At 40.8% G+C, this 17,462-nt stretch overlaps 1 protein-coding gene across 4 annotated transcripts in view; it reads left to right on the forward strand.

Moving 5' to 3' along the window:
* The first annotated feature begins 24 nt into the window (after window positions 1-24).
* Window positions 25-17,462, forward strand: part of Clhc1 (clathrin heavy chain linker domain containing 1) — a 40,836-nt gene continuing 23,398 nt past the window's right edge. The window contains exons 1-7 of one of the 4 annotated variants that reach the window (XM_087582692.1): window positions 25-153; window positions 10,790-11,049; window positions 13,731-13,948; window positions 15,091-15,224; window positions 15,985-16,186; window positions 16,286-16,398; window positions 16,874-16,958. In XM_087582692.1, coding sequence (XP_087438818.1) covers window positions 10,873-11,049; window positions 13,731-13,948; window positions 15,091-15,224; window positions 15,985-16,186; window positions 16,286-16,398; window positions 16,874-16,958 — 929 coding nt within the window. In that variant the 5' untranslated portion in view covers window positions 25-153; window positions 10,790-10,872. Of the gene's footprint in view, window positions 154-234; window positions 295-10,789; window positions 11,050-13,730; window positions 13,949-15,090; window positions 15,225-15,984; window positions 16,187-16,285; window positions 16,399-16,873; window positions 16,959-17,462 lie in introns of those variants that run through there. The other 3 variants (NM_001013877.1, XM_087582693.1, XM_087582695.1) reach the window with 3 other exon arrangements.

The following is a 17,462-nucleotide window of genomic DNA, read 5'->3' on the forward strand; positions in this document are numbered from 1 at the left end:
TCGATTTCTCTACGCTCTTTTCTCATTTTGGCTCAGAATGGCCTCGAAATGGTGTGCTCAACTAAAAATGCCTCAAAAGGCTTTCTTATGCAGCCGATGCGATCAAGAGGGACTTTACTTTTAAGGGGGCTCGTGGAGCTTGAGAAAAGAGAGGTAAAACAAGTCTACCTGGGAATTGTAGTTTTACACTGCTTTCTTCTTGATAGAACTACTTGTCCCAAGATGCATTTCCACAGTTCCGGGATATGTGATTACAGTGTCTAAACTGTGGAATCTGGGTTAGGAGAGATTCAGGTGAGGGTTTGGGAATGAAACAAAACGATTTGCGCGTAGGTGGGGCCTCTCCGGAAAAGCCCAGGAGGGAAGGCTTAGGGGCTAAAATGGCATTTGGGGCTGAAAGTGTCTGTCGCCCCTTAGTAAGGAGCTGGTCTGGGTATCCTCCGCCAACTCAAAGGCAGCTGAAGTACAAAGTCTTTCGAAGTGCAGGGGGCTCGGCCTCTTCTGGTGTGGACTGTTCCTGCCCCTCCGCTACTCCGGTCCGAAGAAGCTTTTGAGCCTCACGCGCCTCCCTAGTATGAAACGGTTAAATGTATTGGAATTTTCGTCTTTGCACATTTTTTTGATTTATTTATTTATTTTGTATATGAGTACACTGTAGCTGTCTTCAGACACCCCCAGAAGAGGGCATCAGACCCCATTGTGGATGGTTGTCAGCCACCATGTGATTGCTGGGATTTGATCTCAGGACCTCTGGAAGAGTAGTCGATGCTCTTAACGACTGAGCCATCTCTGCAGCCCGTCTTTGCACATTTTAAAAGCCATAAAATAAGGAAACCTGTAGAATGATTGTTTAGCCTTCGACTACAAGTTTGGAAGTGGGAAAATAGGAGCATGTGCTTTCTTAGAAACTTGAAGCAGTTAGAAGCCGGTTGTGTTCTCTCCACCTCACAAACCCAGTGTCCTTTCTAATGCACCCTCTCAACGTCTTTTCTTCCTACTCGAAAGCGTAGGCGTGCCCCATTTTCTTATAAAGAGGATCTGTATCTTCCTAATAACCTGTCTACTCTTTCCTCATTTTAATCTACTAGCTCTTCTGCCTCCGGAGTACACATTTTGAAAAGTAAAAAATATGGGGCTGGGAGATGATTCAGTAGGTAAATGTTCGATATGCAAACCCCTGTGTTGGAACTCCAACACCCACTTTTAAAGGCTGTTGTGCCCTGTGGAATCTGTGAAACTGTAGACCAGCAGAGACAGGAGACTCCCTGGAGTTCATTGGCCAGCAGTTTCAAGAGATGGGTGGGGGAGGGGGCGTCGACATTACACCCACACCCACACGACTCACATATTTCTTAGGATAGGGCTTTTGGATGGCTCCATCAGTAAAGAGAGTTAACACCTGGAGTTCCATTCTTGAGATACCTTGGTGGAGAAAACGAGCTCTAGCAAGTTGCCAAGTTGCCCTCGGACTTTCACAGTGCCCCCTACCCCTGAACTAACTAAATGCAATAAAAATTTAAAAGGTAGACTGATTCGAAAAGACATACCCCCACACAGCCCACCCCCACCCTCGCACTCAACATAACGTGATCCTCCTGCTTCCACCCATGTACCCACTCGAACGTGGACATAAACAGAAAAGTAAAAAGTGGTGGTGTTATTCTACATCATTCAAATATTTCACTTTGGGTTAAAGGTTATCTGAGCATGTGTGGGGCCCTAGAATTGATATCCAACACTGCAAAGAGTAAAATGTGTTGCTTTCAAGTATAACAAGGACATAACATAAAAAGATAGTTTTGTTAGAAAGAAAAAAAAGTTGTTGGTCCCTAAAAGGACATTAATAGGCCAACAAAGGAACTTAGGTTTCCGCCACTACTACTCAGATCCATGCTCCAGTGATTGTGCCTTTCCCCTGTCTTTGGACTTGGTTACTCTTTGCAGTTGCATTATCTGTACTGTATCTTACCAGATTGTAAGCTCCAAGGCGCTAGGACCTTGTTTTACTTATTGCTGAATCCCTAGCAGTAAAACACAAAATCGATATCCAATATGATTGAACTAATGAGTAAACAAATTGATTTTATATTTGAGAATACTTAGGCCAGTGATATGGGTCCAAGAGCTAATGCACTTGCTGATCAAGTCGCTGGGACCTCCATGAAGGAAATTCCATAAATTGTCCTCTGACCTCTGTGTGTGTTCCAGACAAGCATATACTCACACACAGACACTAAGTGATTTTTTTTTAATTAAAAAACACTTTAAGCATACATTGCTTATGGCTTGGCTGGGAGCACCTTATGTCCTCCTGTAAATTGACTTTTATCCAACTCATCAAAATTATTGTAGTATCTCCCTTATTTTTTATTTTTATTTTATTTATTTCAGATAGGGCCTAACTATGTACCCTTGGCTAGCTAGAATCTCACTATATACAGCAACTTGGCTTTGAACCCACAGAGGATCAGCTGTTTGTGCCTCTCAGGTGCTAGAATTAAAGGCATGGACCACCATGGAGCCTGGTGCCTTGATTCATGTTTGTGGTACTTAAGCATGATACATTAGTTTAGATAACTGCTTATTACTATATTGCCAACATATCATAAAGTTAATTTTTTTTTTTTTTTTTTTTTTTTGGAGCTGGGGACCGAACCCAGGGCCTTGCGCTTCCTAGGTAAGCGCTCTACCACTGAGCTAAATCCCCAGCCCCATAAAGTTAATTTAAACACTTATTCAAAGCATCATTAATAGTAGTAAAAGTTCAGTAGCTAATGGTTAAATAACTGATGGAATCTCATACCATGAAATACTGTGCAGTAAATACTAATGTTAGAGCTCTTTAGAAAAAAAATTAAACATTTTATTGTTTTTGACACAAAAATCTAACTATGTAGACTAGCTGGCCTGGATTTTACTAGGTAGACCAAATTAACCTTGAACTCACAAAGATCCAACTTTCTGCCTCCCAAATGCTAAGATTAAAGGTGTGTCCCACCACAGCAGTAGTTTGTAGTGGTTTGCTTTTCTTCTTTGATAACTTCATATATTTAGTGAGTTTTAGTTTTTTCACTATCACTCTGTTTTATCCCAACTCCTCCCACTGAAACCCTTCTTCCCAACAAGGCCCATTCTGCCTGTGTATGTGTGTGTGTCTGTGGACATGTGTGTACATATGTGAATGAATGTGGATATGGGTGTGTGTCTGTATGCATGTGTGTACATAGGTGAATGAATGTGAATGTGTGTCTGTGTGCATGTTTGTGTGTGTCTCTGTGTGTGCATGTATGGGTGTGTCTGTGCGCATGTGCTTTGCCTGCATTCATGTCTGCTGCATCACTTGCATGCCTCCCCGTGCAAGTGGAAGCCAGAAGAAAGCATCCAATTTTCTGGAACTAAAGTTACAGATGGTCGTAAGTCACCATGTAGGTGCTTGAAATCAAATCCAGGTTCAATAAAAAAGTAACCAGTGCTCTTAACTGGTAAGTCATCTCTCCAGCCCCGGAAGTCATGCTTTGTTGTTGTTGGGGTTTTATTTATTTATTGAAAAATGTGGTCTAGTTTTGCATTTGGGAAGTGGAGGCAGGAAGGTGAGGTATTCAAGATCATTTAGATGATACACGTGGGAGGAGTCCGCTTGGTTTCCAAAGGAAAAGGGGTTTTCTGTACTTGGTCAGCATTCTGGCAGGGGGCCCTAATGGAGGTCAGAGGACAGATTTGTGGAGTTGGTTCTCTTCTCCCACAGTTCTTCGGGTTCTGGGTCTCCAACTCAGGTCTTCAGGCTCCTGTGCCAAGTACGTTACCTGCTGAGCTATGTCATTGGACCTAAGGGAAGAGTTCTTAATTGACTGACATTTCATTTGTGTTCTGGAGTATAGCAAATGTTAGTAGACTAGCGTGGGCATTTTAATTCACTGACTGAAATGTTTATGTCAATATCAAATCTCTTAGTTTTTTTTCTGAGACATATTTTTTTTTATTAACTTGAGTATTTCTTATATACATTTCGAGTGTTATTCCCTTTCCCAGTATCCGGGCAAACATCACCCTCCCCTCTCCCCTTCCTTATGGGTGTTCCCCTCCCAACCCTCCCCCCATTGCCGCCCTCCCCCCACCAGTCTAGTTCACTGGGGGTTCAGTCTTAGCAGGACCCAGGGCTTCCCCTTCCACTGGTGCTCTTACTAGGATATTCATTGCTACCTATGGGGTCAGAGTCCAGGGTCAGTCCATGTATAGTCTTTAGGTAGTGGCTTAGTCCCTGGAAGCTCTGGTTGCTTGGCATTGTTGTACATATGGGGTCTCGAGCCCCTTCAAGCTCTTCCAGTTCTTTCTCTGATTCCTTCAACGGGGGTCCTATTCTCAGTTCAGTGGTTTGCTGCTGGCATTCGCCTCTGTATTCTGGCTGTATCTCTCAGGAGCGATCTACATCCGGCTCCTGTCGGTCTGCACTTCTTTGCTTCATCCATCTTGTCTAATTGGGTGGCTGTATATGTATGGGCCACATGTGGGGCAGACTCTGAATGGGTGTTCCTTCAGTCTCTGTTTTAATCTTTGCCTCTCTCTTCCCTGCCAAGGGTATTCTTGTTCCCCTTTTAAAGAAGGAGTGAAGCATTCACATTTTGATCATCCGTCTTGAGTTTCATTTGTTCTAGGCATCTAGGGTAATTCAAGCATTTGGGCTAATAGCCACTTATCAATGAGTGTATACCATGTATGTCTTTCTGTGATTGGGTTAGCTCACTCAGGATGATGTTTTCCAGTTCCAACCATTTGCCTACGAATTTCATAAAGTCGTTGTTTTTGATAGCTGATTAATATTCCATTGTGTAGATGTACCACATTGATCTGTATCCATTCCTCTGTTGAAGGGCATCTGGGTTCTTTCCAGCTTCTGGCTATTATAAATAAGGCTGCAATGAACATAGTGGAGCACGTGTCTTTTTTATATGTTGGGGCATCTTTTGGGTATATGCCCAAGAGAGGTATAGCTGGATCCTCAGGCAGTTCAATGTCCAATTTTCTGAAGATCCTCCAGACTGATTTCCAGAATGGTTGTACCAGTTTGCAATCCCACCAACAATGGAGGAGTGTTCCTCTTCCTCCACATCCTCGCCAGCATCTTTTGTCCCCTGAGTTTTTGATCTTAGCCATTCTCACTGGTGTGAGGTGAAATCTCAGGGTTGTTTTGATTTGCATTTCCCTTATGACTAAAGATGTTGAACATTTCTTTAGGTGTTTCTCAGCCATTCGGCATTCCTCCGCTGTGAATTCTTTGTTTAGCTCTGAACCCCATTTTTTAATAGGGTTATTTCTCTCCCTGCGGTCTAACTTCTTGAGTTCTTTGTATATTTTGGATATAAGGCCTCTAACTGTTGTAGGATTGGTAAAGATCTTTTCCCAATCTGTTGGTTGCCGTTTTGTCCTAACCACAGTGTCCTTTGCCTTACAGAAGCTTTGCAGTTTTATGAGATCCCATTTGTCGATTCTTGATCTTAGAGCGTAAGCCATTGGTGTTTTGTTTAGGAAATTTTTTCCAGTGCCCATGTGTTCCAGATGCTTCCCTAGTTTTTCTTCTATTAGTTTGAGTGTGTCTGGTTTGATGTGGAGGTCCTTGATCCACTTGGACTTAAGCTTTGTACAGGGTGATAAGCATGGATCGATCTGCATTCTTCTACATGTTGACCTCCAGTTGAACCAGCACCATTTGCTGAAAATGCTATCTTTTTTCCATTTGATGGTTTTGGCTCCTTTGTCAAAACTCAAGTGACCATAGGTGTGTGGGTTCATTTCTGGGTCTTCAATTCTATTCCATTGGTCTATCTGTCTGTCTCTGTACCAATACCATGCAGTTTTTATCACTATTGCTCTGTAATACTGCTTGAGTTCAGGGATAGTGATTCCCCCTGAAGTCCTTTTATTGTTGAGGATAGTTTTAGCTATCCTGGGTTTTTTGTTATTCCAGATGAATTTGCAAATTGTTCTGTCTAACTCTTTGAAGAATTGGATTGGTATTTTGATGGGGATTGCATTGAATCTGTAGATTGCTTTTGGTAAAATGACCATTTTTACTATATTAATCCTGCCAATCCATGAGCCTGGGAGATCTTTCCATCTTCTGAGGTCTTCAATTTCCTACTTCAGTGTCTTGAAGTTCTTATTGTACAGATCTTTTACTTGCTTGGTTAAAGTCACACCGGGGTACTTTATATTATTTGGGTCTATTATGAAGGGTGTCGTTTCCCTAATTTCTTTCTCAGCTTGTTTCTCTTTTGTGTAGAGGAAGGGTACTGATTTATTTGAGTTAATTTTATACCCAGCCACTTTGCTGAAGTTGTTTATCAGCTTTAGTAGTTCTCGGTGGAACTTTTGGGATCACTTAAATATACTATCATATCATCTGCAAATAGTGATATTTTGACTTCTTCTTTTCTGATCTGTATCCCCTTGACCTCCTTTTGTTGTCTGATTGCTCTGGCTAGAACTTCAAGAACTATATTGAATAAGTAGGGAGAGAGTGGGCAGCCTTGTCTAGTCCCTGATTTTAGTGGGATTGCTTCAAGTTTCTCTCCATTTAGTTTAATGTTAGCAACTGGTTTGCTGTATATGGCTTTTACTATGTTCAGGTATGGACCTTGAATTCCTATTCTTTCCAGGACTTTTATCATGAAGGGGTGTTGAATTTTGTCAAATGCTTTCTCAGCGTCTAATGAAATGATCATGTGGTTTTGTTCTTTCAGTTTGTTTATATAATGGATCACGTTGATGGTTTTCCGTATATTAAAGCATCCCTGCATGCCTGGGATGAAGCCTACTTGGTCATGGTGGATGATTGTTTTGATGTGCTCTTGGATTCGGTTTGCCAGAATTTTGTTGAGTATTTTTGCGTCGATATTCATAAGGGAAATTGGTCTGAAGTTCTCTTTCTTTGTTGTGTCTTTGTGTGGTTTAGGTATAAGAGTAATTGTGGCTTCATAGAAGGAATTCGGTAGTGCTCCATCTGTTTCAATTGTGTGGAATAGTTTGGATAATATTGGTATGAGGTCTTCTATGAAGGTTTGATAGAATTCTGCACTAAACCCGTCTGGACCTGGGCTCTTTTTGGTGGGAGACCTTTAATGACTGCTTCTATTTCCTTAGGAGTTATGGGGTTGTTTAACTGGTTTATCTGTTCCTGATTTAACTTCGGTACCTGGTATCTGTCTAGGAAATTGTCCATCCTGTAGATTTTCAAGTTTTGTTGAATATAGGTTTTTATAGTAAGATCTGATGATTTTTTGAATTTCCTCTGAATCTGTTGTTATGTCTCCCTTTTCATTTCTGATTTTGTTAATTTGGACACACTCTCTGTGTCCTCTCGTTAGTCTGGCTAAGGGTTTATCTATCTTGTTGATTTTCTCAAAGAACCAACTTTTGGTTCTGTTGATTCTTTCTATGGTCCCTTTTGTTTCTACTTGGTTGATTTCCGCTCTGACTTTGATTATTTCCTGCCTTCTACTCCTCCTGGGTGTATTTGCTTCTTTTTGTTCTAGAGATTTTAGGTGTGCTGTCAAGCTGCTGACATATGCTCTTTCCTGTTTCTTTCTGCAGGCACTCAGCACTATGAGTTTTCCTCTTAGCACAGCTTTCATTGTGTCCCATAAGTTTGGGTATGTTGTACCTTCATTTTCATTAAATTCTAAAAAGTTTTTAATTTCTTTCTTTATTTCTTCCTTGACCAGGTTATCATTGAGAAGAGCATTGTTCAATTTCCAAGTATATGTGGGCATTCTTCCTTGATTGTTATTGAAGACCAGTTTTAGGCCGTGGTGGTCCGATAGCACGCATGGGATTATTTCTATCTTTCTGTACCTGTTGAGGCCCGTTTTTTGACCAATTATATGGTCAATTTTGGAGAAAGTACCATGAGGAGCTGAGAAGAAGGTATATCCTTTTGCTTTAGGATAGAATGTTCTATAAATATCCGTTAAGTCCATTTGGCTCATGACTTCTCTTAGTCTTTCTACATCTCTGTTTAATTTCTGTTTCCATGATCTGTCCATTGATGAGAGTGGGGTGCTGAAATCTCCCACTATTATTGTGTGAGGTGCAATGTGTGTTTTGAGCAATGTGTGTGTAAAAGAAATGTAAGATTTCTTTTACATATGTAGGTGCCCTTGTATTTGGGGCATAGATATTTAGGATTGAGAGTTCATCTTGGTGGATTTTTCCTTTGATGAATATGAAGTGTCCTTCCTTATCTTTTTTGATGACTTTTAATTGAAAATTGATTTTATTTGATATTAGAATGGCTACTCCAGCTTGCTTCTTCTGACCATTTGCTTGGAAAATTGTTTTCCAGCCTTTCACTCTGAGGTAATGTCTGTCTTTGTCTCTGAGGTGTGTTTCCTGTAGGCAGCAGAATGCAGGGTCCTCATTGCATATCCAGTTTGATAATCTATGTCTTTTTATTGGGGACTTGAGGCCATTGATGTTGAGAGATATTAAGGAATAGTGATTATTGCTTCCCGTTATATTCATATTTGGATGTGAGGTTATGTTTGTGTGCTTTCATTCTCTTTGTTTTGTTGCCAAGACGATTAGTTTCTTGATTCTTCTAGGGTATAGCTTGCCTCCTTATGTTGGGCTTTACCATTTATTATCCTTTGTAGTGCTGGATTTGTAGAAAGATATTGTGTAAATTTGGTTTTGTCATGGAATATCTTTTTTTCTCCATCTATGTTAATTGAGAGTTTTGCAGGATACAGTAACCTGGGCTGGCATTTGTGTTCTCTTAGGGTCTGTATGACATCAGTCCAGGATCTTCTGGCCTTCATAGTTTCTGGCGAGAAGTCTGGTGTGATTCTGATAGGTCTGCCTTTATATGTTACTTGACCTTTTTCCCTTACTGCTTTTAATATTCTTTCTTTATTTTGTGCGTTTGGTGTTTTGACTATTATGTGATGGGAGGTGTTTCTTTTCTGGTCCAATCTATTTGGAGTTCTGTAGGCTTCTTGTATGCCTATGGGTATCTCTTTTTTTAGATTAGGGAAGTTTTCTTCTATGATTTTGTTGAAGATATTTACTGGTCCTTTGAGCTGGGAGTCTTCACTCTCTTCTATACCTATTATCCTTAGGTTTGATCTTCTCATTGAGTCCTGGATTTCCTGTATGTTTTGGACCAGTAGCTTTTTCTGCTTTACATTATCTTTGACAGTTGAGTCAATGATTTCTATGAAATCTTCTGCTCCTGAGATTCTCTCTTCCATCTCTTGTATTCTGTTGGTGAAGCTTGTATCTACAGCTCTTTGTCTCTTCTTTTGGTTTTCTATATCCAGGGTTGTTTCCATGTGTTCTTTCTTGATTGCTTCTATTTCCATTTTTAATTCCTTCAACTGTTTGATTGTGTTTTCCTGGAATTCTTTCAGGGATTTTTGCGATTCCTCTCTGTAGACTTCTACTTGTTTATTAATGTTTTCCTGTGTTTCCCTAAGGGAGTTCTTCATGTCTTTCTTGAAGTCCTCCAGCATCATGATCAAATATGATTTTGAAACTAGATCTTGCTTTTCTGGTGTGTTTGGATATTCCATGTTTGTTTTGGTGGGAGAATTGGGCTCCGATGATGCCATGTAGTCTTGGTTTCTGTTGCTTGGGTTCCTGCGCTTGCCTCTCGCCATCAGATTATCTCTAGTGTTACTTTGTTCTGCTATTTCTGACAGTGGCTAGACTGTCCTATAAGCCTGTGTGTCAGCAGTGCTGTAGACCTGTTTTCCTCTCTTTCAGTCAGTTATGGGGACAGAGTGTTCTGCTTTCGGGCGTGTAGTTTTTCCTCTCTACAGGTCTTCAGCTGTTCCTGTGGGCCTGTGTCTTGAGTTCACCAGGCAGCTTTCTTGCAGCAGAAAAGTTGGTCTTACCTGTGGTCCCGAGGCTCAAGTTCGCTCGTGGGGTGCTGCCCACGGGCTCTCTGCAGCGGCAGCAATCAGGAAGACCTGTGCCGCCCCTTCCGGGAGCTTCAGTGCACCAGGGTTCCAGATGGCCTTTGGTGTTTTCCTCTGGCGTCCGAGATGTGTGTGCAGAGAGCAGTCTCTTCTGGTTTCCCAGGCTTGTCTGCCTCTCTGAAGGTTTAGCTCTCCCTCCCACGGGATTTGGGTGCAGAGAACTGTTTATCCGGTCTGTTTCCTTCAGGTTCCGGCGGTGTCTCAGGCAGGGTTCCTGCCGCTCCTTGGCCCTCCCCCACGGGAGCCCAGAGGCCTTATACAGTTTCCTCTTGGGCCAGGGATGTGGGCAGGGGTGGGCAGTGTTGGTGGTCTCTTCCGCTCTGCAGGCTCAGGAGTGCCCACCTGACCAGGCGGTGAGGTCTCTTTCCCACGGGGTCTGGGAGCAGAGAGCTGCTGCGGGCCGGGATCCGCGGGTGTGGGACTTCCGGTAAACACAGGACGTGCCCGGTCCTAGAGGAGTTCTGCCTCTGTGTGTCCCGATTTCACCAGGCAGCTTTCTTGCAGCAGACAAGTTGGTCTTACCTGTGGTCCCGAGGTTCAAGTTTGCTCGTGGGGTGCTGCCCACGGGTTCTCTGCGGTGGCAGCAACCAGGAAGACCTGTGCCACCCCTTCCGGGAGCTTCAGTGCACCAGGGTTCCAGATGGCCTTTGGTGTTTTCCTCTGGCGTCCGAGATGTATGTACAGAGAGCAGTCTCTTCTGGTTTCCCAGGCTTGTCTGCCTCTCTGAAGGTTTTTCCTGAGACATATTTTTAAGTTGCCCTTTAACTGAAGAGTTTTAGACCTACACATTAACTGATTGTCATGTTTTCTTTCAGGCCCACTAAAGTTTTTTGGCTTTGTTGCAAAAGAAGGTCAAGGTTTAATTTTTCTCCGTGAACATGCTTGCAGATTAAGAGTTATGCCAACCCAAGAAGTAAAGAAACATGCAGTTCTCCCTCCTATCATTAGTAGAAATGACAAGGAGTTTTTGGAAAGCATGCAAAGATACATTATTACAGAAACCAAAAGAGTGGGTTGCAACGAGGAAGGACCTCCTGATGAGTATTACACCATTTACCGAAATGTTTTCGACAAGGTACCATAATGCTCTTGAGTAGGGCATGTTTCCAAGAGGCTATCTGTTTCCCAACTTAACTGCCACCTCAGCATGCCACTGCCTGCCTGGCCACCACTCTCTGGATGCTAGCTTGGAGAAGTTCATCCATGTTTGTTAAACAAGGATGAAGAGAGAAAGCACAAGTGCAGAATTTACATTTCCTGATGGCTAGTTAGTTAGGCCAGTTAGAGTCAGTTATTTTAGTTTCACAAGCAGTTTTTTTTTTTTTTCAGTAACTTGGTTGTCCCTTCTGGGAATCATTTTTACCATTTCAAGAGAAGGTGCTAATTTGCTAGAATTTGCATTGTGCACGAGAACTAGTATTTTATGTTCTGGGTTTGTTTGTGGTATCAGTAAAATCTTGGTTTACATATGACATGGCATGTTAAACTGAGACCTCTTGAGCCAGGTGCCACATGCCAGTCATCCCAGTTTGAAAGGAGGCTGAAGCTGGAAAATACTTCGCAGCCAGGAGTTGGCAGCCACCATGGACAATATTATGACATAAAATCAATGAATGAATCAATGAATGAAATTTCATCTAAAGAGTCTGAGCCCTTTTAGAGGTCTAGATATGATAGTATTCCTTTGCATCCTCCACTTTACTGCTTTTCTGTATATTCAAAATGGTATCCATCTGTGTTCTATTGAGATGTAGTTCTTCTAGAACACTGACATGGTCATTGATCGCAGAATCGCTGCAGTCGTATTGACTATTCATTCATGGATCTAGCACATACCCAGAACATGTGAGACAGAAGATGAGCAGGAACAAGTAGCAGGGTTCTTAGTGTGGAAAACTTTTCCTTATGAAAGGGTCCTGTTTGAGGTGGATGGTGTGGCTATGGCAAAAATGAAAAGGAGCACTGTATTCCTCAGACACCTTTTCCTGGTACTTGCTGCAGATTAATGACTTCTCTAGATGACTTGTGATGAAATGGATATCTTCCTGGATAACTTTCTCTAGATACTATTTGTTGTTGTAAAAATATAAAAATAAAAAAAGGTAAAGTTGGTCTTTTATCCCGCTAGGTCTGGCACCTCAGTGCCCCAAGATATCTGCTAGATATCTTGGCGGAATCACATCCCAACTCCTCGGTGGCCCATAGTCTCCTGCCGCTGCACACTTTCCTACATTCAAACCATCACAGAAAAGAACACACAACACAATAATCTTAGATCCAATTGATATGATATAACTGCCCACTTAAACATACAAAGCCCGGTACCATCCATACCTTAGGAACATTGGTAACAACCTGTAAATACTCAGAGCAGAATCTTAACATCACTTGCCATGGCTTCTCCCCTCTCTCTATTCCTGTCTCTCCTTCTCTTCCCGTCTCCTCCTCTTCCTTCAAACTTCTCTCCTGCCCATCCTTCCTTCTCCTCCAATGACAGGCCTCCTTCTATCCTGTACCTGCCCTTCACCTATACTTTACAAATTCAATGGGGAGGTTCTGGTGAAGTCACCTGATTTCTGAGAACGTGACTAGGCAGCTGTCCTTGGGGCAGTGGAATTAGCGTCAAAATACAGATAACTCCAGGGCAAACCACAACAACTATTTAGCTAAAAAACAAAAACAAAAACAAACAAACAAAGAAAAAAACTTGTGGGGGATAACACACCCAAGAAATGTACCAGAGAAAAGCAAGCATAATTTCAGATTTCGGAGAAAATTTTGGATCAATTACTTTTATTCCCTATATATCATCAATATTTGAAAAACAAAGTTTTTCTGTTTTGTTTCTTAACCTATTTACATTTTTGATACTTTATTTTTTGTGTGAGTGATGAATATACAAGATTAAGAAAAACCAACCCCAATAAAGGGGCATGTGCTATGGCGCCACCTCCACACCCACCCCTCACCCGCTGCACGGGAAAGTGTCCTGGGGGCACTTAGTGTTTTCTGTTAACATTCTTACTGTTCTTTTCCTCTGTTATCCTTCCTGATAGATGCTTTGCTTACACATTACTGGAAATGGCTATATAGTGATGTGGACTGTTTGCACAGTTGTTTTTGACATGTTGAGAATAGAGATGCAATTAGGAGCTCTGACCTGATTTTCTTAGTGGAGGTGAATGAGTTCAGATTGCATTATCTCGGTGGAGAATGGAGAGATTGCTCATGGTTAAGAGCTCTTCCAGTTGGATTCCGAGCACCCATAATAGGTAGTTCATAGCTATGAGTAACTCGAGCTCTGGAGGATCTGAAACCTCTGATTTCTGCAGGTACCTGCACTCACATGCACACATCTATACACAGACACACATACAAATCATTAAAAGTAGAACAAAAGTAATATAAAAATCAAGTCAAGAGACTAGATTTCAAAGGAGTAAGAAATAATATATAATTAAAAGATCTACAGTTGAGAAATGTAGGCCTAGTATTATATCAGTTCATATCTCATGTATGAAATCATACCAAGTATAAGAGAGCCTTTCTCATATCTAGGATCACAGTATCTATGTAGTGACTCACAGAGAGCATGTTATAGAGTTCACTATAGAGCACAGTGACTCACAGAGAGAGTGGTTATTGTTTTTAGTGCCTACTCATGTTGAGTTTGGTTATGTCTAATTAATTATTATGTTTCACCTAAAAATCGCCTGCTTAAAAGGCTTTTGATCACTATATCTTCTGTTTAAAAAGTGCAGTACTACAGACAGAAAAATATTTCAGGTAATAGACTATGTCAATGCATACAAGTCCGTTCTTACTTCAATCAAAAAAGAATATGATGCCTTTATTGAGACAGTAAAGAAAGGCCGGAGAAATGCATTTTATCTTCATGGAAAACTTAAAGTTTTGGCAGCAGAGCCTACAGCGTTGGTGTATCACCAGAGAAGAACAATCCAGCTTGAAGCGAAGTGAGTCAGTAACCGGCCAGAAGGGTGCCATGCTACTGGGTGGTGATCAGTGAGTCTTTAAAAAAAAAATCACTGTTTTCCTTACGTTACTATTCTGAGACAAGAAGTCACTTTTTAGCCAAAGCTAATTGTGAATTCACCAGGCTGGTCTTGCTCAAGGCCTTCAGCCTTCAAGTTACAGGTTACAAGATTATGCCATGCCTGCCTTTAATTAAAATGTTATTTTAAGCTGTATTTCATAGTCCCTTCTCCTACCAATTATTACATATTTCAAGTAAAACTGTTAATTTTGCTTGAGCATTTTATGATCCCTCTTGGTATTGTGGTATCATTAAAAGGAGGAAAGTTATTTCATGCATGGATGATTTGACAGTACAAGTTCATGATTCCCACCTGAATCACAGCGCTCAATCCCATGATTCCAGCAGCAGAAATCCCACCAGAGAATAAAATCTTCCTTGAGAACAATTTTTTAAAAATTAGATTTCACTACGTAGCTCTAGATTACCTCAGACTTAACAACAATTCTCCTGTCTCAGCCTCCCAAATACTAGTTTCTTGGCTTCGATGTGGACTAATAATACTACTTTCAACTTCTGGCCTCCAGAATGGTGAGAAGATAAATGTCACTTTACGTCACCAAATGTGTAATAATTGTGGCAATATCCCCCCAGCAAGGTGACAGTTTCTTGTTTGTTTGTTTAAAGCCTCTTTAAACCTAGTGTGGTGGCTCATACCTGTAATCCAGCACTTGGGAGGCTGAAGGAGTAAGATAACAATTCAAAGCCAAATTTAGAAACACAATGAGACCCTTCCAAAAAAAAAAAAAAAGAAAGAAAGAAAAAGGAAAACTAAAAATACCTTTTTAGTTGTAACTGAATAGATGGTGTTTTATGGCCAGATAACATGTACTGATTTGCAAAGGGGATCCAAGAAAAAATTGTTCCTTATTTGTGATGTGTCAGCTCCTGAGTATGGGGTTTTTAAACTTCTAGTTCATAATGTCCAAATAATTATAATTATAAATTATTAGCCAAATAAAACAAAAATCTAGTCTGGCTTTTTTAATATTATGATCAAGAGTTAGATTGATGGTGACAGGCATATGAAAGCAATTCTGGTTTTCTTTTTGTTTTTTTAAGAATGAGGATTATTGATAATAATTCCAAAGCAATTCAATTACAAATAGATCAGATGAAGCAGCTGAGAATGGAGTATGAGAATACAGAAGTAAAGCTCTGTGCTTCCTCCAAGCAGCTTTGGAAACCTATCCCAGGTGAAGTATCTTCTTTACAGTTGTATTTCAGAGAGAGTCACAGAAATCCATCTGCCTCTGCCTCCCCTTTATCCTTTTCTCGGTGCTAGAATTAAAGGTGTGTACCACTACACTTAGCTCTGAGAGAGAGAGAGAGAGAGAGAGAGAGAGAGAGAGAGAGAGAGAGAGTGTGTGTGTGTGTGTGTGTGTGTGTGTGTGTGTGTGTGTGTGTCTTAAACACAAAGGACATTTCAAGAGTGAGAGAGAGACATCTCGAAATTTGGTAGGCATCAGTTTTGTGTTGGAAAAAATAAACTTGTCCCAGGGTTAGCTCTTGGAGAGTAATGGAAGCTGTGGTATGAGAGAAATCCATTGGCCTAACCTCAGTCATTAGATGGTCTCTGGTTTATATTGAAGTATCCTTGATGCTATGTAAAACTCAGAAGAAGCTTGAGAATTTGCCTATTTTGTATAAGGCTAGGGTTCTCAGTACCACAATAAATGAACAAATAGATGTAAACAAACAACCTATTAGCAGCACAATTTTGTGATAATGGTATTTATGTTTGGTAAGCCACAAGTACCTGTTAGTGTTTCTGAATTATTTTATAATACAGTAAACATTCCTACATAAGACTCAGGTTTTTGGGGTTGGGGATTTAGCTCAGTGGTAGAGCGCTTGCCTAGGAAGCGCAAGGCCCTGGGTTCAGTCCCCAGCTCCGGAAAAAAAAAGAACCAAAAAAAAAAAAAAAGACTCAGGTTTTTGTTTGTTTTCCCATAGGGATGACCCTCCAAGACTCTGTCAATCTGGACGCTCTCAATAATCATAAGCAGAATCTTGAAGATAAATGTAGAAAACTAAAACAAGACATGTCAACAATGTATGTATCAGCCCAAAAGAAAGCTGACCTAGATGAGGAAATGATTGTGTTACTAAAACGGCGAGATATAGCTGAAAATCTGAACAAAGACCTGCGGTTTCGGTATGAATGGTGGTTATCGTAGGTATTGAAGGCTTTGCCTTTGTTTTCCCTCTCTCTGCCACGTGACCCTGCTCAGTGTTTGTCCATGCTCTTTTGCAGCCATCAAAGATTGCAGGTTATTTCACACACACTTAATTCATGGATGAAGCAGAACATGAGGATTCCATTTAAAGATGTCTTGGAGAGAATTCAGCAAACCAAAGCTATCTATGGTAGTTTATCTGTATCTTTAATTAGCAAGAACAGTAGAAGGCACTTTACCCCAGAGCTAAAGGTTTTCCTAGGCTTAATTTTAAAAATGTAAGCAATAATATACTCCCCTCCGTTCAGGAATAACCCTTGGGACTGGAGATTGCTCAGTGGTTAAGGCGTCAGGGGACACATGTTCAGCTCTCAGCACCCTAGGGTGGTTCAAAACTGCAATTCCAGTTCCAGAGCATGACACTCCCATACAGACATACATTCATGTAGAACACCAATGTACATAAAATTAAATGACTTTGTAAAGTGAGAGTGGGGAAAAAAACTCATTCTTGAGAATGAGGCAGGGGGAGGGGAAGTGATTCACTTTAGAAGAGGCTAGTACCGTGTGAAAGCAAAATAAAATACGTCGTTGGTCTAAACATGCTTATTGTCTACTGCTAAACAGGCTGACACATCATCACGAATTGTCCTTTCAACATTTAGGTCATGCAAAGGTTGTTGATGAGCTATTTGAAGATGACCCAAACAAGACAAAAGAAGCTATAGTTATGCTTTACTACATCGAAAGGCAAATATCATTTGTATTTTGGGTTTGTTTGTTTGTTTGTTATTTGTTTGTTTGGAGTGGGTTTTGTGCTTGCCTTCCCTTTTGTTTGTTTGAGATAACATCTCATAACCCAAAAAGCCTTACTTTAGAATGCAGGATGGCCTGAAACTCCTACTGCCCACCCCCCCACACTTCCTAACTGCTGGCTTGCAGGTTTGTCTTTTGGTGTCTGAAAATTCTGTTCTACTTGACAAACTAGAAAAAAATTAGAAATTTTGTTTTTTCATACATTTTTATGATTTTTTTCAGAAAAATTGTAGAATACCCTAGCTATTTCAATCTTTTTGTAATTATTTTTTATTCTGACATAATTAAGTTACTTGTTACTATATTTTTTATTTTTAATTACACTTTATTTTTTCTATGAGGGTAGTGGGAATAGCGGTTCAAGTACCACTGGAAAGAATTCTTGCATAATTCCGGATTCCAGACCACCACTGTAGAGACCAGGAACTTGAAGCCGCT

Source organism: Rattus norvegicus, chromosome 14 (assembly GCF_021556685.1).
Source record: "Rattus norvegicus strain SHRSP/BbbUtx chromosome 14, alternate assembly SHRSP_T2T, whole genome shotgun sequence".
In the NCBI taxonomy this organism is placed as follows: domain Eukaryota; kingdom Metazoa; phylum Chordata; class Mammalia; order Rodentia; family Muridae; genus Rattus; species Rattus norvegicus.